At 42.0% G+C, this 22,374-nt stretch overlaps 2 protein-coding genes and 1 long non-coding RNA gene across 5 annotated transcripts in view; 1 reads left to right on the top strand and 2 right to left on the bottom strand.

The window, feature by feature from the left end:
* Positions 1 to 8,499, bottom strand: part of marchf8 (membrane-associated ring finger (C3HC4) 8) — a 58,969-nt gene extending 50,470 nt beyond the window's left edge. The window contains exon 1 of the mRNA XM_084709616.1: positions 8,408 to 8,499. The gene's annotated coding sequence lies outside the window, so the exon portion shown is untranslated. The remainder of the gene's footprint in view (positions 1 to 8,407) is intronic.
* On the top strand, positions 1,372 to 1,996 carry LOC146267993 (uncharacterized). The gene is made up of 2 exons (XR_014768769.1): positions 1,372 to 1,513; positions 1,687 to 1,996. It is a non-coding gene; the product is annotated as an uncharacterized LOC146267993 (long non-coding RNA).
* A 2,466-nt stretch (positions 8,500 to 10,965) lies between the features above and the next one.
* On the bottom strand, positions 10,966 to 21,914 carry zfand4 (zinc finger, AN1-type domain 4). Of its 3 annotated transcripts, none has more exons than XM_084666978.1 (11): positions 21,810 to 21,908; positions 20,666 to 20,795; positions 20,125 to 20,450; positions 18,579 to 18,654; positions 17,969 to 18,036; positions 17,690 to 17,876; positions 17,384 to 17,531; positions 16,034 to 17,296; positions 15,892 to 15,946; positions 13,349 to 13,466; positions 10,966 to 12,278 (listed from the first exon to the last, which is right to left on the bottom strand). In XM_084666978.1, exons 3-11 carry the CDS (start codon positions 20,306 to 20,308, stop codon positions 12,143 to 12,145), a joined length of 2,235 nt encoding a protein of 744 aa, XP_084523104.1. In that variant the 5' UTR covers positions 20,309 to 20,450; positions 20,666 to 20,795; positions 21,810 to 21,908; the 3' UTR covers positions 10,966 to 12,142. The 3 variants fall into 3 exon arrangements, with proteins under 3 accessions (XP_084523104.1, XP_084523105.1, XP_084523103.1); XM_084666979.1 differs by lacking the exon at positions 21,810 to 21,908 and adding an exon at positions 21,211 to 21,729; XM_084666977.1 differs by lacking the exon at positions 20,666 to 20,795 and having other exon boundaries at positions 21,810 to 21,914.
* Positions 21,915 to 22,374: the final 460 nt, after the last annotated feature.

The following is a 22,374-nucleotide window of genomic DNA, read 5'->3' as shown; positions in this document are numbered from 1 at the left end:
CGATACCCTGATCAAGCATAGAAACGATGACCTAGGTCAGAGATATGTCATTGAATGTTTAGCTCTCGAAGATACAGGTAACAGTATATTCACATTTCAACGTTTGGAAGGAGTCCGATATTATTAACGAGTTGACTCCCTGCCAAAGTATCAAACAGTCCTCCAGTTTGGGATGAGCAAATCTATTTGTCCCCAGCCTTACAGGCCAATGCATAATCTGGAGTAGACCCGCCCCGGGGACCACTGGGCTGCCGGTCAGAACAGCCAAGCCAAATTTATACCACCACCACTCCAGCATTACTACAACACTAATAAAAATGAGATGTGTGTTCACTGAATCAAATTGCCGGTCCAACCTTTGCCTTTACTTTCACTGCCTGTTCTGAATGAGCCTAAAAGTTATACTCTCTCCGTATACTATTGAAATTATGCAGCATAAATGGAGGAGTTTATGTAAACTGGGTTTACATAGGTGAGCTACATTTCCACTGAGGTGAAGAACGGGTGTGTTCGACAGCACTAATTAGAATCTCTGGTTTTAATAATTTGCCAGAGCATGCAGTTCTTCCAGAGACTACAGAGATTACAAGAAAAAAGAAAGAGATTAAGAGAGAAATAAAAGTAAATGGGCTCTAATAAAGCCTGTAAAGGTTCTTGTTCTCTTCCTGTTTATCTCTCTCTCTCACTCTCTGTCTCACACACACCCACGCACACACTGTACTAAACTGCATAGATTAACCTAAACCTAGACCCGGATTACTCTTACTGATGTATTTGTTACACGCAGCGTATAAATAATCATTACGTTTCCATAAATGTCATTGTCCTTTAGGTTGCTTTGGTTATTGAGGACAGAGCAGACATTTTCATTCCCTGCTTTTGTAATACTTCAGTCATTGAATTAGAATTTATGCTAATGTCATTCTGTTGAGGGTGTGATTAAGTCTGTAGAGGAGCTTAGGGAACAGAGCTCCTAGACAAACAGCTAGGCTGGCTGGGGACGTGTACTGTAGGACACAGTACTCAGCACACTCCTGTGACATCCTCAGGGTACCCAGGAGAAGGAAACACAGGGACTTTCTCATACTAATGTTTCACCTTCTAAGCCAGTGTGAAGGACAACATGCCGCTACATAGATCCCTTAAGGACAGACACTCCCACACACACGTACACACATGCAACACGCACACACATACACACAGTGAAAACAATCTCAAACATCAGGGGTACGAATTACACAATGAGGTTCAGAGGTTACAGTGACTTCCTGGCTACTGCAGGACAGGCTGGGTCTAATGTGCACAACAAACTACGCAATCGTTCATCCACAGTATTGTAGGTGCCCAGCATAACTACAAACTCAACAGGCTACCTATTACGTTTACCAGACCTTGTATTGGGGATGGGGAGACGGCTTATAATTACATCTGGAGGATGGCCGTAAAATATTATCAACAATGTTTATACCTTTTATAATGAAGAGTAATTTAGAAAGCAACAATGAGAAATAGGGTAACAATATTATAAAATAATTAACTGTCTGACTAACTGCAGATTTGTTTCGCAACAATCCAACCTTCCTTACATTTTCTTATATAATTAAGAGTCAGCACCACGGACAGCCATACAGGATACCGCTGGGACACGTCACAGACCATGAGTTTGTTCTTTTTCCCACGTCCCAGATGGCAAGGCAGAGACACAGCCGCAGTGAAACAGCTTATTGGAAAACCAGAAGTATTCAAATGGGCCAGCCCACCCACCCAGGTCGCGAGTGCCGAGAGAGAAGGTGAGCGTTGGATGCTGACTACAACATTTGTCTGTGTGATTAGACCTCGCTTTGCTAGCTGTTGCAGAACACAGCCAACCAAGATGGAGAGTAAGAGTACCTCAAGCAATACCCTTTGAGAGGAAGAGCCTGATTTTGTTTAAAAAACACTTTTGTTAAACCATTTTGTAATTAATAAACTACGCCTCAGTGCGCCAACTGTTGGACTATGTTGTACCTATGTGGCTTATGCTAATGTTGCAGTGTTGCCACAAAAGACCAGCCAAAACTCGAGTTTGTGTTGTCAAGAGAGAGTCCAAGCGAGAACGTGTCCTAGAAAAGCCATACAGCAGCTGTCTGACCCAGACTCCTGATTACTGTCAACACCCCAGTAACACAAACGTGACAGTAGGAAATCTGAATAAGAGAGACTGTGCATGGAGTGCTGCCACATTAACGCATTGCTGACTCATTTCCAAAACATAGATAAAGAAGGAAAGAGTGAGAGAAAATGAGAAAGAGAGAGAAAAAGAGAGGCAGAATGGGAGACATACAATGTGAAGAGAAGTAGAGATGGAAAGAGTCAGAGTAAGGTACACGTTTTAAACTGAATTCCAGATTTAGCTTGAGGCACTACATAAAATAGCTGGAAAACAAAAGTGGAGAAAAGTGCTGACGTCAAAAACACCCCAACAGCCCAAAGGAGTGTTTGAGAGAGGGAGGCAAGCACTCACTCACAAACATTTACCAGGAATTGGATATTTATAAAGAAACATAGGAAATCAAAGTACATGGGGACTTGCCATAATCCCAGAAACACTTTTAGTTTAACAAAGGATTCTGAATAACAATATTTGTCTTTTGTTTGTGTGTGAGACAGATAAAGAGAGAGGGAGAGAGAGAGAGAGAGAGAGAGAGAGAGAGAGAGAGAGAGAGAGTGAGAGAGAGAGAGAGAGAGAGAGAGAGAGAGAGAGAGAGAGAGAGACAGACAGACAGACAGACAGACAGACAGACAGACAGACAGACAGACAGCTGACCTTTGCAAAAACAAGTGCATGGACTTTGACACAACCTAATTTAAATTTGTGCTACTAGATTTAAGTTCATAGTCAATAATCAGTTCTCTTTATACTTTCCTTATGCCATGTTTCAACCTGGCCTGAAATCACTGAGATCCAACCCTAATTCCACATGATTGTTTGACTTATCATTAAGTGAACACTAGTAACCATACTAAACAACAATGTGACACACGACAGTACCCTTCGGTAAATATTTCCTTTTGAAGGATGTTATTCTCAAACAACTCACCAGTGTTGTTGAGTTCTGGATACTTGAAAAGAGCAATGTGTGAAGTGAGAGTGGTAGGAGAGGAAACGTAAGGCCATAGTACACCTAGATAATTTGCTGAAGATGGAAAATTGGACTCTGTGACATAATCCCTGACATCTCAAGTCCGCCAAGAATATTGAATGAGTGGGACGGGCTGTAGAGTTGTAACGTAATAGTAGGGGTGGGGAAAAAAATGTATTCACATTTGAATTGCGATTCAGTCTTCTAGCGATTCACATCGATTCACAATTGTAAAAAATCGTAATGTAATTTTATTTATTTTTCATAATAAAAAATGTTTTGATTAAAAATCGCAAACAATTGTGAATGGATTTGTAATCGATTTGTGACCCCGAGAATCGATTTGAATCAAATCTTGAGGTATCAAAAAATTTCCCACGCCTACGTTAAATGCCAGAAGGGCATACAGACTTCAGTCATAGTGTGTGTGTGGTGTATGCATGTGTGCTGCAGCGCAGTGTTTATGTAGGCTGCCATTATGAACTGTTCATGGATTATAACAAACCTGCTTCAGTTTAAAGAATTAAGGTAGAGGTGCAGGCTCTTGGTGTAGATAGTTTGTAGTCTGGGAGACCTTCACTATATTTGCTGTGAGTGGTTTGCCATTCACTTCACTTCACCCATGAAGAGCCATGCGACCGCCAGAAATATTTTTCTGCTTCAGCCATCAAGTGGAAAGAGGAACTTGAGTGTCTGCAAACATTTGTGAACACTATAAAATTGGATTTTCTATTAAATGAAAATAACTGTTGCATATTAACTAAGTATTGTAAATAGCCTATCCCCACAGTCCCAAAGTTCCACAGCCCCACAGACCAGAACCACAGTCCCATAGCCATACATTTGTAAGTTTTGTCAGGAGCCACTGAGATGCAGTTTGACAGGTTGATTGGCTAGCTGATATGATGGCTCACACTTCTCTAAAAGACACAGCCCAATTACAGAATTAGTCTGTGAAAGTGTGTCAGAATGACAGGGCAATAAACAGCAATGAGACTGACGCTAATACTGATACTGATACTAATGTTAAATTAGAGTTTACGAAAAATATAGTATTTATAGATCAGAAAAGTCCACAGTTTGACACAGTGTCCACAGCGTTAATAACGGCAAGACACACTGTGCAGGTCAGAACATATTTAGTTAGATAACACCTAGCCATTATCAAAGAACAATATGATTATATCACACTGTGTTTCTTCCTGTACCTGCCTAACCCTAACCCTGCCTAACCCTTACCCTAACCCTGCCTTAACTTAACCTTAACACTCGTGTCTGGGCCCTGAAAGAGTAGCAGAAATGGAACAGAATACTGGGTCACTTAAATGTTTTTCAATTACTTATCTGTATGTGGTTGTTTCAGTCAAATGGAACAAATGGCCCATGTAAAACCCACCCATCTGGCATGCAACCAAATGACGGGGGGAATACATGAACTCATTGTCCCGTGGTGAGAAATGAAACTATTTGACAAGACGCTAGCCTGACATGATTGCACAAACCTATGTATGCTTCAGTCTCTGCCTGGACAGGGGGGTGCCAAACAAAGTAGGTTAGTAATACATGACAATCGCCAGGGTCACAGGCAGAAGAGGACCCTATCTCAATTCACTTAAACTGAGACAGCCCTCCTACATATCTGAAATACTGGCCTGTCCAACAGCTTCCATAGATCTGACTATGGGTTGAGAACCCATAGTCAGGTGCCATTGCACCCTAGGCAATGCCATCCCCGACAGCCTAGCCTAGCTTGGAGGGGGGCAGCAGTGGGAGGTATGATGATGACATCACCCAGAGAGAGAATGCAGCAAGCTATTTGATAGGATGAATAGTTCCTTTCCCTATGGAAGAGGCAAAAAAGCACAGACCAGGGGAACGGCCAGATTGAGTTGGAGTCTGGGAGCTGGACAAAGATCACAATCATACCTGATTGTATTTCAGAACTCTGGTGTGGGGAGGGAGAGGTGTGTGAGATTAGACACATCATGAATCGACAGTCCTCCAACGGAGGAAAGCAGTCTGCCTCAGTCTGTGACAGAGGTGGGAGACTGATGGACCAAGGGAGACGTCACTATGGCTCCACATATCACTTCTAATGCACTGAAATGTCAGTTGGGTCATTGTTAACTATTTCAAGGTAGGATACACACACACGCATCCAGTAAGAAAAATACCTTTCCCTGGACATGTGTACAGGTATTTCGCTGACTAGACTAGTGCCATTTCCTTTAACTACACTGTTGGTCACCACCTTACATTACATAATCTCATTCAAAAATGATAGTAACAGCATTATTACTTTGTTTAAAGCTGAAACGTACTTATCTTGGGACAATATGAGATATGAGATTGAGGATACTAAGATACTGTTGTTAAAGTAAGGCACTTTAGCTTTATCAGGCTGTACATCTCTCTATGACATACTGTCTTATTTATTTGTGGTAAAACTCCCTCTCAAGACGGAAAATTCATATTTCTAGATAAATCATTTTGTCAGTCATTTCGACCAACCATGATTGTATTGTATTGTAAGGGGTTCAATTATCTCAAAGGCTACAGTATTTCCTTTCAGGTCAATGCAGAGTCAACTGGCTGATTTCAGGAAGTAAGCAGGATGACTGTGTGTGTATGTGTACTGGAAATGAATGGTTGCGTACAGGATTTGTGTGTGTCTTAGTGAGTGAGTGTGCATTTGTATGTATGTGTGTGTGTACTGTCTGTAAGGATTTGATTCTAGCATGTAGAGCAATTCCATATTTCAAAGCATGTTAAATAGTAGAGCTATAGTAGAGCTTATAGCTTTGACAAGGCTACTTGTCAAATCTGCCTTTACTGGGAAACATGACAAGGTTCAATCGACTGGTGACCAAGGTAAATGTGAGAAAAACAGAAAGAGACCAATTGAACATTAGAGTTAGACTATAAAGGGCCGTTAACTTTATTGCTTCAGTGAAGACACTCTGGTGTTTTATGACATGGGCTAAATCTGTTCTCTTATAAATTCTCAGAAGAGGGTTAATTTTTTCTGTAACCCATTTGTATTCAAATGTGACATTGACAATGATGATGGAGATGACAGTGAGACTGATGCTAGTGGTGATGAATAGGTTACAAAAAGTAGATGTAAACCAAATAGGTAAACCAAATGCTGTACTGCACGGCATGTACTGCAACAATAATCGACTGAAACCGAATAGCAATACTGAAAAGTATTTTTTCAGTAGCTCAACAAAAATGCACCTATGGGTTTAGATAACATAAATGTGATTTAAGATACAGCAACACAATGGAGACTGGCAAAACTAGTGCTTCATGAGACTTCATTGAATGTTAAAATATAGCATTAGAGATACAGATAATGAATGCTGAACAATCAAAAGCATATTGCGCCTTACAATGATGGCGGTTAATTGTAGAAAAGCTTTCCAGCGTCCAAAGCCTCTCTCCCAATTAGTGTCCTAAAAATCCATCTCTAAAGAAAAAGGAGTTGTGAGTTAATTTGCTAGCACACAATACCACCATAACATCACTTGAACTTCACCTTTTCTCTCTGACAGTTTTACCCGATAAAGACCCATCAGAAGTCTGTTCAGATTAATAATTAGGACCTTCCTGTCTTGCTTCCCTCTACATTTTTCTCAGAAGTCTGCCGGGACTAAATGTATGACAATTCCTTAGCTTGTTGACAGACTACTCTGCCCAGAATAGATTAGATTTCATACAGTGGCTGCAAGATTTGGGCTACACAGAAACGTGTAGAAAAGGAAACCGGTCTGGGCCAAGCCAGGAGAACTGGTAAAGATGACAGATACAAAGCCAAGAACACTCTCTGGGATGTTTCATTTCATGTCATTTTGTCACATATTTCAAACTCATATAGTGATATAAAAGTATATACATTTCCATCTGTGACCCAGAAAGCAACGACATGGAAGTATAAATGTTACGCTTGCAGCTCTGCCTTGGACAAACATTATTTTGGAGAGGATCTTTAGTGAGAGAGAGGTACATTACCAACAGGCTCAACTCTACTGCACAGGAGAATCAGCATGATGCTGTCTATGTGCAAGTTTATGCATGCATGATACCATTAGGACAATGAGAACTCCTATCTCCGCAAGCCCTTAATATTTCACAATAGTGAGGAGTAACAAGGCCATGCTGTGATGTAACAGACAGACAGATTGGCTGTTCCGTTTGGCCTTGCACTGTAGAGGATATAAAAGGGGTATGTACAATCAATTAAAAGGTACATCATCATAGAAATATGTAACAGGGTGGATCTGAACCACTGCCTCCACTAAAAACAGGAATTCCGAGATGAGAGAAATTTGGTTTTAATGGGCAAGGGAATTTGTACGTTTAGCCTATACGTTATAGGCTATCATTAAACAGCATTAGAAATATTGTTCTCAATTTGAGATAGCTACAATCCATACCACACTGCGAAAACTGACTAAAGGTAGGCTACTTGGAAGCGTTATTGCTGCCTGCCTGTACAAAATCGATGTAGCCTAACGCTACCTGTGTTTATGTTTATTCAACTGGGTCCTTAGGACCGGAACGTGCGCACGACAGCTGGCAGGGTATTGCAGTTTATTTCACGTCACCGTCATCCGACCACAGTTGTCATCTGACAATATGTAATAAACACGACAACCTAGCACATTTGAGCAGTTCTTCAAAAATAACAAGCCATGTAAAATCGTTATGTTTCAAACCTCGCTTTGTGCAGCAGGGTATCTCAAACGTCGCTCTGAGGCTTTGATGAGAAGGGAAATGTAGCCAACATTAAACGAAAGGCAAAAAGGGTTTTCATTCGAAATACATAAACGGTAGACTAAGTCCACGGTAGTGAAATTAGATACAAATATTCACTCAATTGAAGGAAAATATCAATTTCCATACGCGTAGCCTATAAGCCTTCAATGACAACACTATGCCTTTTGGATTCTCAGGAATCTGCTGCGTCTTTCGTAAATTGTAGCCTATCTTCATAGCTTTACGTAGCCTACCTTTTTCAATCAATACGCTACTTTGCCTGGACGTTGTTTAAATAGTGACAGTCAGGTAAAAACGTATTTAATTAAATAGCATGGCATGTAGCCTATGCCATGAATTCAGTCAAATCCTAGTCCAGACGCGCGCTCCTCGACGTGTCCGGTTATTTGATAAAAGGCGCAGCGACAATACATAACATCTGAAGAAGGTTGTTATCATGGAGATTTCTTTCTCAAATCTCCAGTTGATAAAGACAAATTAAAACAAAAAGTATCACCACTCACCAGTATTTCCTCAGAACTAAATGACGTTGTTTTGTTTATATCACAAATCCTATCTGCATGTACAGTAGCCTGTCTATGCTGCGGCACCGACTTCCGCGTTAAAATGGAGTGAAAAAATGGAAGGGCTGAAAAAAATGATTTAAAGGGCAGGTGCGTCAAAGACTAAGAAACATGTTTCAGTTTCGATTATTGCTGCGATGCAAATGATGAGGAGCATAATAATAAAAAATATGTTGAATTAATCAAGCTCTTTGACGCAAATAATGTCGAATAAACACTGCCTCTTTTATGATATGACATCTAAACTAGGTTACATATGCATAGTTTAGAATAAACCGTGGAAATGCAACATTGAACGTCAAACAATGAAATGCCACATCAAGTGTCTATCGTTCACTAACTGGCAGACTTTTAGAGGTGAAGGGTAGCCTACAGAAGAAAATGTATCCTCTGTTGACTCAAAGCCCAGCTCTATCTATCTGAGACCTGTCTTTGTGTTTGCTCCTATTACTAATTCACAGTCTGTCTCTCCCTCCTTGGGGAAGGACAACAGGGCCTCTGTGCTCTGTCTGGAGTGAGCAGGCACCTCGGAGAGCATGTAGTGAGGATGCTAAAAGAGATGTGTATGTCTGAGAAACAGATATAGTCTGTATAGTCTCCCAAATGAGGGATTATACAGTACATATACAGACATTAAAACAAAATGTTAACCCTCTCTCCCTTTTAATCAAATAAACTACTCACTATATCCAGATCATGATATCTATGACTAGCTTAGTAAATCTGTCCAGTTCCAGAACAAGCTCACACAAATCTCATTCTGCCGTCTTAATGCTGACATCAGAGTAGCACATGCACTGGTATGGATATGAATCTGGTCCATTCAGAGACTGACTGAGGCATACATTTTATGACTGGAGCCATGCCTGTCAGCGTATGGAGGCACTGCAAGCATTTCATACTTCACTATTCTGCAGGTGACTGATTAGAACTGGGAGGAGAGATACTTTGAAAGAGTACAGACAGACACAAAGCTAGATGATTGCCCACTACGTGTTTAAAAACTGTGAGTGGGAAACAAGAAAAAGAGAGAGAGCTGTCCTGTGTGTCAAGATACTCCAGCCTTTCAGTAGGAAGAGTTGGATTACATATGTTGACAAGTCTATCCCTTTATGTCAGGCAAACTTGCTGTAGCGTTATTCGTTATTACGTGTGTACACTCACAAAATGTGTTTCTAGGATGTTTCATGTTGGAATAAAGTTGAACAATTTCAAAACAGAAAGTAAATTGTGAACATTTTCTCTTAGTATAACAAAAAAAGTAATTTCTCTGTTGAAATGATTGCATATTCTTGAAGGATTATCTATAATATGTTGTTGTAATTCAGATTATTTCAGTTGGTATTCTCTTTGTGGCAGAGATATGAATTGGCATTAAGAACAATGTTTTTGACTGATTGATAGTCCCGTTTCTAGGATGTTTCATGTCTACAAAAAGGGAACACTGATATGAATCTCTTCTCATAATTCTTGCAGAAGAGGAACACCTTTTCCAGTCATGTGAAGATGTTTTCCCACATCTGCTTTAACTGTGTGCTCTCACTCCTGACTGTGACAACATACCAGAATGTTCTCAGACACTTGATTTGTTTCTGTCGGTTAATTTTGACAAATAAGAGTCTTTGATTTTCAACATTCAGTATGTGAAGCTGTAATCAGATTTATTTTGTAGAACATCCACAAATACACTGAGCAGTTAAACCCTGACAGGGTAGATCTGGTTACAATGCCGATGAGTACACCCACCCACCTTCCCCTTTGATTGGCTGGATAATCAATTTTTTTATAGCTGTTTTCCACTCTCCAGGGTAATTCCTCACATTTTAGGAGACAATATCAGAAATAGACTCCCTGGACGTAGTTTTGTCCAGCATCTGGGAAATGGGCTCTAGATTCCCTTTACCTCATCTCAGTTTCCCACTTCTTCAAACATGCACAGACATTCCAAGACAATGGCAGTTCAAGGGTCTGACCACTTAATCCATACATGAGATGTATATACTGATATGGAAAATATAGACATCTGCATTCCAGTCACTAAATGTATTATTTATTCCATCTCACTGATTCAGTATCAATGGCTTCTGAATAGTGAATGTTAGACGGGTCTACATATATCCCCATTAAAGCCATTAAAGCCTGTCCTGGAAAGGCTTCTGAATAGTGAATGTTAGACGGGTCTACATATATCCCCATTAAAGCCTGTCCTGGAAAGTCCATTATCAACTGCTAGAAATACTGTATATCGTGTTTTGTTACCATACGAGTGCTCTGGTCAACCTATGATGGCAAATTGCATATTCCAGAGGTTAATAATACCTAGCTTGTTGCTAAGAAATTGATGCAGGTGTGGAGAACAGGCAGCACAACAAACAAATGTAATTAAATAATAGAAGTTAGAGAAATAAATAATGTACTACACATTAGTAGCAGTCAATGAGTGCTTAAAGAAACACCATTACTGTAGATGATTAGAAAGTTTAAAACAAGCACATATGTATGGATACAAACTTAATTTATTAAATCAAACACCAATTGTCACTGTGACAGCACTGTGCTGTGCAGTTTCCTTTTAACCAAAGAAAAAACAATCTTACAAAATACTTCTAATGGCATTCACTTTAGTTCATATTGACAAACAGGAAGCCCTTTCTCCCAACTCCTTCAAGTATGCAGCTAACATACTTATACGACTTGCATACTTATGTCAAAACTGAACATTAACTACTCTGTCTCCAGGGTTTCCTGCAGAAAATGTGTAAGTTAAGGTGGTAGGATGGGGTTTGCCGTCAGACCGGGGGGGAGGGGGGGGGGGGCTAGTTTGTGCGCTAGACTAATGCGTTCTGCAGAGAAGGGAGACTGGCGTTTTGGAATGGAAGGTAGAAAACAGGACTGAGTAACACGGCTGATATCGCTTTTTTCTTTTTTACAACGTAGTTAAGGCGGCAGGCGTGTGTTGCTTAGACGGCCACCTTAACTGAAAAATGCTGCGGGAAACCCTGGTCTCAAAGCATCTAACTAAAAAGAAGTGTACAGTATTTGCCCCATTTTAAAATAAAACAATTATTTCCATTGAAGGCTGTGTATGTCCATTTTGTATGTGCCCATAGTAACAAGGAAATGGAGTGTGGCTCTGAACATCAATACAATAAAATAAAAGATAACTGACAATGTAAAAACACTTCATACAAAGACAAACACGGTAATGCAAGACCCTAGACCACATGAGAAAAAGTCAAACATTGATATACAAATATAATAATTCTAAAGTGCATCTCTCAAAGACTTGTCGTATGAATGTATCTGTAATCCTATTTTAAGAAAACAAAACACCCAACAAACAGAATAAAAAATAGATAAATGCTTGATATCGTGCATATGATGTAACAAAACAAGACCTATATACATGCACATTGTTGCTATGGGGTAAGAAAGTCAACAGGGGGAATCGGATCAATCACATTGTCAAAAGGGAATAGCTACCTAGCCTGTGCTGTTCTATCCTATTCAAACTTGGCTTGTCGACATGGTTTCTGCAAACTTGGTGATAGAAAGCACAGTGGTGAAAAGCTCATTTCCTTTTAATATTTTTTATTATTATTGTTAATTTACTAAATCTGTAGTTCAGTTCATCCTTCCCTCCAAAGCAGTGTGATGGGGCCTGTTTGTGAGGGGTTAGATCTTGGGCAGTTTAGGAGCGCTGATGATGGGGTTTGTCTCCTGAAGGAACCGTCTTCCAGTGCTCTTGTAGTCATAGGTGCAGTCATGGGTCTCTGCATAGCGGTGGGTGGCACAGAAATTGTTGCCACACCTGGGGGAGGAGCACTGCATGTTAAAATAATATTATTATTAATATATTATGGTAGTATGTACAACGCCAGATTTCTATGAAAAATATATATTTTTAATCCTATCCTTAGAGAAATAGCATCCAAATCATCATTAGAAAATGATACAGAAGTTACCGTAATCTGATTAAATTACTAATAGAAGCCACCGGTTATTGATCATTTATCAAAGATTGTTGTCGCCACTGAGAATCATTGAACCCTCAGTTCACCATTAAGGAACTGAAATGGGAGACGAAAGTCCATTATCAACTGCTAACTTAAATCAATTCTTAATAATGATAATGGGATATGGCAACAGTAAGATGAGTCTTTCAATAACCCATCACCATGTTTCATCATCAACAACCCTAAGAGCCTGATTATTGTTCTCAAGAGGTGTGCACCGAGTCAAACATAGATTTATGTCCTCATTTCCTTTGCTGCTTGCTGGTTGATAACCACCTGGATATTTATTTTCTCATCAGTCCAGATAAAGTGGACAAACCCAATCGGTCGCAAACAGACAAACTGTCCCACCCAGCAATGTTCTGCCCGTACACAAAGCTGGTTTTTCATCACCTTGAGTTGCCTATGATCTAAGCTGGTTTTTGAATGCAGCATGACTATGTTCAAGAACCTCAGGGCGGCTTGTGTTGTGATTTGCGTAATGTTGCATCAGGCTCTGTGTGCTCTCAGCAAAGGCAGAGAGGGGACCCTCGTGACGAGTGGCAGAACTACAGTACCAATGGAGAGACGGGAGTGAGGGAGGGAGGGAGGGAGTGAGGGAGTGAGGGAGGGAGGGAGTGAGGGAGGGAGGGAGGGAGGGAGGGAGGGAGGGAGGGAGGGAAGGAGGGAGGGAGGGAGGGAGGGAGGGAGGGAGGGAGGGAGGGAGGGAGGGAGGGAGGGAGGGAAGGAGGGAGGGAGGGAGGGAGGGAGGGATGAGCATATGGAGAAAGTGGCAAACTGTGGTCCATTACCCAGTGAAGAAGTTAGTTAAAAAGATGTGGAGGGGATGATTACAGAGAGTGTAGAAAATAAGCGTTTCGGGTACCTGCACTCGTAGCTGTTGGCCAGGCCAGTCTTCTTCCCACAGAGAAAGCAGTGCTTGAAGTTCTTCTTCTTACCGCCTAAAGGAGCTTTTACTGGAGGTAGGTGATAGGATGGGGTGCCTGGGGGAAGAAACAAGCAAGTAAGGAGAGCCCAAAGAGTGGAACTAGCACTACTCATCCAGTACATCCTCCCTTGTTATTCCTTCACACTAGTAGGGCAACTTGCAAAAAACAAAACAGAAAGTCCAATGTCTCAAAGTACTGCAGAATGATTGGGCCTGACTTTACAATACGTCACATATTGTCGTGGGATATGTTCTGTATACCGTAATTTTCGGACTACAAGACGCGCCTTTTGTCGCATTTTTTGACCCTGCGGCTTATATAATATCTATCTTGTCTGCCAGACAAGTGGGTGCCCCTTTGTTCTTTTGGTGAACAGTTTCAGGAGTCCTTCTTACCCGGCGTCATGGAGCCTTAGCAGCTAAATACTTATTTAGCACTAGCGTTGCTACTGTATCCCTGCCTGTGTTTGAGCTGTTGCGCTGTTATACTCGGCAAGTACCGTGTTGTGGTGTCGGAGGACTGATCGAAAAGTGCATCATACATTTAAGTCATTTAGCTAAGACTTGCATGTACAGTACGTAATGTCACATTAAATAATGTATTTAAACTCAAGCTCATATGGTGCGTCGCAGGGGCGATTCTAGGATCAGACCTATAGGGGTGCTCAGCCCCCAATGAGAATGTGACAGGAATACAGTGCCTTGCAAAAGTGCTAAACGTAAACCCCCTTGCTAAAATAAATCCCTAATTTCACTGGATAACAATTAATACATTTATGTATTTTTATGCAAAATTGAATGAAAAAACTAAGGATGTCCTGTTCTTCATGAACTACCAGCATCAAATGATAATAAACAATATATTTAAAAAAATATTTTTTTAAAAATTAGGAGTGCTTGAGCACTCCTAAAAAGGGTCTAAAATTGCCACTGAATTGTACCCTCTCCAGTTACATAAATAAATGCATTGCAGGTCCATCAGGTGTGCCCCTAAATCCTCTGCTTGCGCTCCTAAAATTTTCAAGCAGGGGCTACTGTGTTCCTAGTAAAAAAAGTTAGTCTGGAGCCCTGTAAGCGCACATTCACAATCTGTGAGAATCAAAAGTCTGTATGCAAATTTGTTAACGCAACGGTGCATGTCACTCCCCACTCAAGGCAGTTAAGGTCGGTGGACAGGGCCCACACACAGCATTCACAAGCATGGAGATACAGGTGCACAGAAACTAGTGCCATGGAGCAGATAAAGACCCGTCTTGGTGATGCGACAGCAAAGGGGAACAGTCGTAGTTGGCTAGTGGGGTATAAGATTGTTTTTTTGATTAGTGTTCTAGACCAGCGGTCCCCAACCCCCGGGCCGCGGACCGGTACCGGTCCGTGGGTCATTTGGTACCGGTCCGCAGAGAAAGAATAAATCATTACATTATTTCAGTTTTATAAAAAATAAAAATAAATGTATTTTTCATGCACCTTAAATATTTGTTTTTGTGTTGCGTCTTATTTTGAAGGCATGTTTAAATATTACCATAGCGACCAGAGAGTGTTTGGGGCAGAGCCGCAGAGTGGATTCACGTTTATTATTGTATTTAGAAAATGCCACCGTTTGTATGCCGGTCGTATCATTTTATTTCATGTATTTATGCGCCACGCCTTAAAGGCCGGTCCGTGAAAATACTGCAACATTAAACCGGTCCGTGGCGCAAAAAAGGTTGGGGACCGCTGTTCTAGACTGTAATCTGTGTTGGTGTGCTCTCTAAGTGTCACTCCTCACCTCTCTTTCTCCCCTCCACTTACTCTACTATTTACCCTAAGAACAACAATAGACCTTAAGCTTCATACACACTGAAATGACAAAAAAAACTAATGTGGCTAAATCATATGGTAGAGCAATTGTCATGAGTCTGAATGTTTAATCTCAGTACACAGGTGCTGTATCTAAGTGGGTTGGCTGGTATGGGGCCCATGTTATTTTGCAATCATAAAAACAACCGTAGAATCTCATTATGCTGTAGGTGTGTGGTGTGAATTTATATGCTTGTCCTGTCGCTAATGCTGATTCTGCAGCTGTATCACTACATATATTTGTGCTCTTGCTGTGCCACACTGCAGTACTCATACCACATGCCTTGTGCTTGTTTTCACAAAACACACCACAGTGTTCAGACTTTGAATTGTTCTGTGTGTGTGTGTATGGCACACAGTCTGGCAGTAACCCTGGGTCAGGGAACTGTTCTCTCTGAGCGTGATGTGTGTTGGTGGCCTCTCACACCACGTTGTAGAGCAGGCACAAAGACGGCAGTCAGACCATATTACACTTGCTGCACTGGGCCACCGTACACGTGCACAACAATCCTAACTTTCTGGTCCTAGTCTGCTGTGCACAACCCTAGCAACATTACTAGCTTTCAGACAGTGTTACTTTCTAGTATACAGTGTGTATGTTAGAGTGTGTGTTGTGTGTGTCCACATCCAGATTACTATACCTAATTTCCTTATTGAGCAGGAAGCTCCACCAGTTGATCCAAGAGTAGCTGGGGACTGTAAATAAAGGGGAGATTGTAAAAGTATTTAGGACAACAGAACAACCACAGTAGATATTAGGCCGATGTATATTTCCTTGCTTACCATGTAAGAGGCTGCTGCTCTGTGCAAGGGAGACATACGTCTGATGAGATCATCCTGGAGGAGGTGGATGTTGGAGGGGACCATGGAGCCCAATCGGCCCAGTCCAGAAGCACCGACAGCAGGCAGCCCCAACCCAAGACCCAGGCTTTGACTGAGGGCTTCCCTGCTGTTGTCCGCAGTCCTGGATGCCAGAGCCAACAGATCCGATTTTCGGAGTGATCCCACAGGTTCTTTAGAGGCCTGGTTGGCCATGAATGTGATGTCTCTAGCATCACTCTTGGAGATCATCTCTGGAGATTTGCTCAGAGAGTCCACCTTGATGCCATGCAAATGAGAGGCGCGTGAAGGAGAGGAGGGTAGTGGGGTTGTGCCGTCAGGCTTCAGCCAAGTGCTGGACCGTGTTGGGGGGCTGGGGCAAAGTAGGGTGGAGGTGGTGAACTCAAAGGGCTGAGGCAACTGTCTAGTGGCAATGATTGGAGAGGTGGTGGAGAGGGGTGGAGCGGCAGGGCTAATATGGAAGGTGTTGCCTAGCTGGGTCCTCTCACCTCTACTGGCTAGACCATCAGCAGGTCCTAGCTCTAAGGTACCTAGACTTCCGGAGCCCACTGCCTGAGAAAGCAGCGTGGGGGTGGAAGCTAGCTGGTGCTGAGCCCCCACTTCCAGGGGCCCTAAACCCTCCAGACTCCCCTGGCCTCTCTCTGGGGTAGACACATCCAGACTCAAAGGGTCTGAGAGTAGGTCGCCATACAAGTCCCCTGACACTAAGGGGTCTTTCAGGCCAACAACATCCTCTGCCAAGCCCACTCCTAGAGCATTCCCTATGGCGTCATGGCCCTCCATAGCTCCGTCAGCCTGGCCCCTGGTAGAGAGGGCAGGCAGCTGTGGATACACACAATCCCTCATGAGTCTGGTGCCGCCAATGTCCAACCGAGAAACTTTAGGTGGGGGACGGATCTTCGCAAAGGCGGCATCTGAATCCCATGGCTCCTCCTCCTGAAGCATGTAACAGGACGAGGAGGTGAAAGTAGGCGGGGGACGTCTGGTAATCGACAAATGAGCAGAGGGGACAGCAGTACCAAGACGAGAGGGGCTTATGGATCCGTGGTCTCTGATTGGAGGTAACTGCATGTTGGAGTGATAGGAATGGTTGATTTGGGGAAGGACGTGGAAGAGTCGATGATTTCTTGTGCTCAGGGGGATGGAGTCGCTACAGGGCCGAGGACCGACGGGGGGCCGAGGTTTCAATTTAGCAGACTTCTTGGGCTGATGGAAGAAGGCAAGATGGCCATTACGAGACCAACCATTTGTCAGAGATTTCAGTAAATAACGACTGTATATCTGGTCTTTTACCTTCTTGTTGAGGTTCATGTCCTCCATCTTGGCTTTGAGCAGCTTCATTTTGTTCATGGTAATTGAGTTCTCCAGGGTCTGCTGACCAGCCAGCGAGCCTTCCCCATCATCCTCTTCCTCACCATAAACATTACAGACAGAACCACCACTAGGGAATACACAGTCACATTGGCCTCAATTATGGCCTATACAGAACTGCATATATGAATCAAATCTGATGATAATTAACAACAAAGGAAAACTAGGAAAGTGACTGAATAAATGACATACATGATAATGATAATGACATACTACATAAATAGCTACCTGAGTGATTCAGAGACGGGGGTCAGAGTGCCATCCCCTCTGTCCACAACGCGGAAAAAGTTGAGCTGATCCCCCTCACGGTAGACCAGGAAGGTGACCTGCTTGTTGGGAAGGCTCTTCTCCCAGACCTCCTCCCTGCAGCCATCCATCAAGTCAGACATCTCCTTCCTTGGGTCCTCCATGGCCACTGAGGGAGGCCGAGGAAGATTCAACATTTTAAGTCTTTCAACTTGTAGCCAGTAGGAATGCAGCAACGCCACAATTTAAACCAACTTCTACCTCTCCTAGTGTTGATGGGACCTCCCCTCATGGCCAAGACCAGCTTCAGAGTACAGCCTTCGGCAATGCTACAATAAACCAACAAAAAAAACATTTTTTCGTCACAATACATGCCTCCAATGTAACTCCTTGCATTTCTGTATCCAGTAGATGGGTCACATTTTGTGGGGTGTATGCACAGTTGATGAGGTTCAAGTCTAGAGCTGCTTCAAGCCCACACAACAGATCAGACCTATTCAAAAATAAACAGCATTCCTGTGGATGGCTTCCAGATTAACTTCAGACTGCCTGAAAATCCCATCATGATATCCACTCTACACAAACGTCTATCTCCAACCCCCCCACTCCGCCTCCCTTTTAACGAACTTCATGTTGTAGCATACAGTTCTCTAGTTTAACCTAATCTCACCAGGGACATTTTCATGTAGAAAATGAAGTGACAGGTATTCATTACAAATCTGAACACCATCTGAAGGCTTCCGGCACAGTAGGCCCACGTTTGCATCTACTAAAACCCAAGAGTGTGGCTAAAAAAAAAATGCAATCAATATGATTTTGTAATCTAATTCAAACTTCTGCCTTTCAGCTCTATTAGTTGATAGAGACTCACCTGTAGTCATGCAGACAGTACTCATCCTCCAGCTCTAGACTGTTCCAGATCAGATGTTGCTGGGCAACAGGAATGCCTTCAAAAGGGAGGGAGAGAACAGTTGGAGTTGAGAGACTAGGTCTATACATTTCCACTACTACCAGTAACAACACCTCAAAAATAGCTCACATATGCCCCCCTCAGGAAATACAATTAGAAAGTGAGACAAAAAGAAATGGGTCATGCTGCTTCCTCAAAGGAGGCTATGAATGTGTAAAACAATCTACACTGGCCTACAATCCGCAAAAGATCACATCTTAATTCAGAAAGAAACCTCCAAAGGAGAATAAGTTGCAGCCAGACTGCTTCATCTAATTATGCTGGCTGGGTGAACTAGCAATTGCAGAGTTGAATGAGGGCCAGTACAACCCAGGGTATCTCTACCATCTAGAGATGTCTTTCTGCAGCCATGGCTAGACATTGCCTCCCCCTTACACACTCCCAGAAAGCATGCAGCAAGACCCAGGAAAAGAATGGAGCAAAGTCAAAAATATGCTTGGAAAGCCTGCCATGGAAATGGAACGGTGCCTGGTCCCAACCAATATGACATGAGTAGAAACAACAACAAAATATACTAGCAGATCATCAGTTATATTCTGATCAATGCTTCCACTATGTAAGTTGTGTGAGAAGGTGTAAACTATTTTAGGTTGTAGTACAGCAAGTCTTTACATGAACGTGCCTATTTGTGTGTGTTGGCTGTCGATCAATCTGTGACAAGGAAGTTGTACACTATTTACACTTCTCTTGTGCAAAAAAAAGGTTTCATAAATTATTTATTACTGAAATATGTCTTAAGAACTACTTAAATGAGACAAAGACTAAAAATACAGTTCTTTCGCACCATAATAACTAACCTAACATGTTAAAATAGCAATGTGATCATATCCATGATAGCCTAAAATAGTCCACCGCCGATGCTGCTATGCTCAACCGATGGAACGGGCCATAGCTGTAGCTGTCTCTGTTTTACAACGGCTATTACTCTGCAGATGATGTTCCACTCCACAGTATCTCCATTCTCCACCCAGCACTGCATCATAGCTAAACACACACACCCACACAAGAGGAGATGGATGAAGGCCCTTGGCGTTTTTTATATTACTGATGTGCTCCATGGACCCAATGACAAGTGAATGGGAGATGAGGCCTAATAAATGATGAGGCCAAGCAATTGTGGATTGAATATGGGATGCAGTTACAGCATGAACCTCAACTCATATAGGCCCATTTTCATAGACAGGGAGACTTAAAACTTTTTCCAATGGAGATCTTCATAACATTTTTCTCCTACTTTAGGACTAGGCTTAATCCATGTCTGGGAAACCTTAGAGTACCAACGAGTCGACAACCTGAGGTGCTTCAATGTGTTTATGAGATCAGTAGTGCTACAAAGTGAATACATAGAAAGGTCTGATTTTTAAACAGTGTGCCATTCTTTGACAGATAGTAGGCATTGAATGTTCCCCACTACCTCCTGTAGAGACAGCAGTAGATGCCACAGTACCTTCCAGCCTCTGGATCTTGGCCTTGACTGATATGACGGTTTCGAATGGTGAGACGCGCAGTTCAAAGCAGGTTCCTGTCAGGGTCTCTATAAAGAGCTCCATGGTGTCGTAGAAGGGCAGCTTGTAGTGGAAGGATCCCACATTGTCATCATTGTAGAACGGTGGCTCCTTCCTGTCAGCCATATTGGGGGCTTAGGAGGGCCAGTGTCCAGGGGAAGCTTTAGGGAGAGGGAGGAGGATGGGGTCTGACCCAGGAAGAGGGTAAGAGGGAGAGGTGCTGCTCGCCACTGTCACCACAGATACACATCATGCAAGATGACCACAGCTGTTGAGAGAGAAAGACAAAAAATGTAGCCACATAAATAACTACTGAAGGTAACTGCAAAGCCTGCACCGAAATACAAACTTCTCACCAATCACCAAATTCTAAATAGTACTGTAGTTACAACTTTATTCAAAGATGAAAAATCGAATAAAACACTGTAAAAAATGTTAAAATTCTGTACACACTGTTCAAATGGTGTGCATCAACACACTCACCCAGACAGATCAATGTTTGAAAGAAAAAGGGTAATTGAACAAAACTGGCAGTTGCTGGTAAGTAAGGAGCTCGGCACTTCCTTGACAACACAAACAAGTGCATCAACAGGAGCACCTACAACTTGGCCAACTGTAAAATAAAATATGTAATGAAATCTCATTATTCGTTTTATCCACTTGTACAACAATTCTTCAGGATGGGAAGCACATCCAGAGGCACTAATTCAACATTTAGAATATCTGAGATAAGGCCCAGACATGCCAATCTGCTGTAAGGAGTAGTGCTGACGTTGACGGCTGTTGGGTAAACAAGGTGTATGGCATCAAACTGAGAATCTAGTCCACTTATACCTCGAATGTTACAATGCAATTTATACGCGCCGAGCTTGCACAACTAAATTATCTTGCTAGCAAGCCACGGTGACATGTATAGATATAAACCGATTGTAATTTGTGAAGCAAACAAAATATTTTGCAGTGAACTACCTGAGTATCTCAAATCAGCTTAACATATGTAGCTAGCACTATCAAGTATCTTAACTAACCAATTCTGAAGCAAGAGCAACCAAGGTTACTCAAAAGGAATGAAGTGCAAGTCAACTAGCCTCCCAACGTCTACCACAAAACAAATAAGACTACTATCAACCCATTGGTAGCATCCTTATACTGATTTAGCGTGCTCACTGTTCCTAAAAACACTAGCAAGCCATCGTGGACTCATTGTATCAGCATCCCAAGAAGATCCTACAGCTGCGAGTTTGGCAAGAGGCGAGTACGTCACAGTGGATGGAGCTGGCAGTCGTCCCACGCTCCAATGTCATTCGAATCAGAAGTATTCAGCCGAATAATGGTCTTACAGTGGATAGAAAAGAGAATCGTTGTATTTTGGTTCAATTCTCATCTAACTGTAAAATTACTTTAAATGCAAACCAGACCGTTAAGTAGCTAACGAGAACCTAACTGGCTAGCTAGCTTTACAACTCAAACAATGGCTACCCTTGGCTCGATGCAGCTGGCAAGTTGCCTAACGTTAGCAAGCTGCTAGCTCCTCTGTTCACAGGTTTAGCTTTTGTTGAGGTTGACAATAAACAGATAACAATCTCATTACAAGTCAAAATATAGCAGCTTTTATAATGACTATTACCTTGTAACCAGCCTAACTACCCAAGCGAGGAAAAATCATTTGAGGTCTTCGGAAACTCATCTCACCTGACACATACTAGGCGGCTAGAACAAGCTCATTGTGACATCACCTGATTGACAACTAGCCACAAAATGACGTAATGTATCACTAGAGACACACTGGGCGGGACAACATCGATATGTAGAAGATGACACACTGCCTTTTTATTCTAGCTATGAAAGTGTGATGTAAACTACATTGACGTGGTCCTAGGTTTTAACACACACAAAAATCGGTTTTTCAAGTTAAGTAAAAAAAATAAAATAAAAAGTAATTTTCAGGACAATTGTTTATTGCTTCAATAAAGCCAATTTTTTTTACTAGTCCCACATTCACTTCAGGTGTGGGCCTAAATATTACTGTTGCACACAATACATGTTTATGTAATGCTGTTAAGTGTACAAGTATAGTTTACATTTATGTACTGATGTGTCCAACAAAGCTCTATAGGGAAAAAACCCACTTCTAAAGAAATGTACTATAATTTAACCACACAAGGTTTTAAAGAGAAGACAAATCTTATTTT

Source organism: Hypomesus nipponensis, chromosome 11 (assembly GCF_054491055.1).
Source record: "Hypomesus nipponensis isolate SF chromosome 11, ASM5449105v1, whole genome shotgun sequence".
Lineage (NCBI taxonomy): Eukaryota > Metazoa > Chordata > Actinopteri > Osmeriformes > Osmeridae > Hypomesus > Hypomesus nipponensis.
Note: the sequence above shows the minus strand (reverse complement) of the source record. Positions and strands in the feature narration are given on the sequence as shown.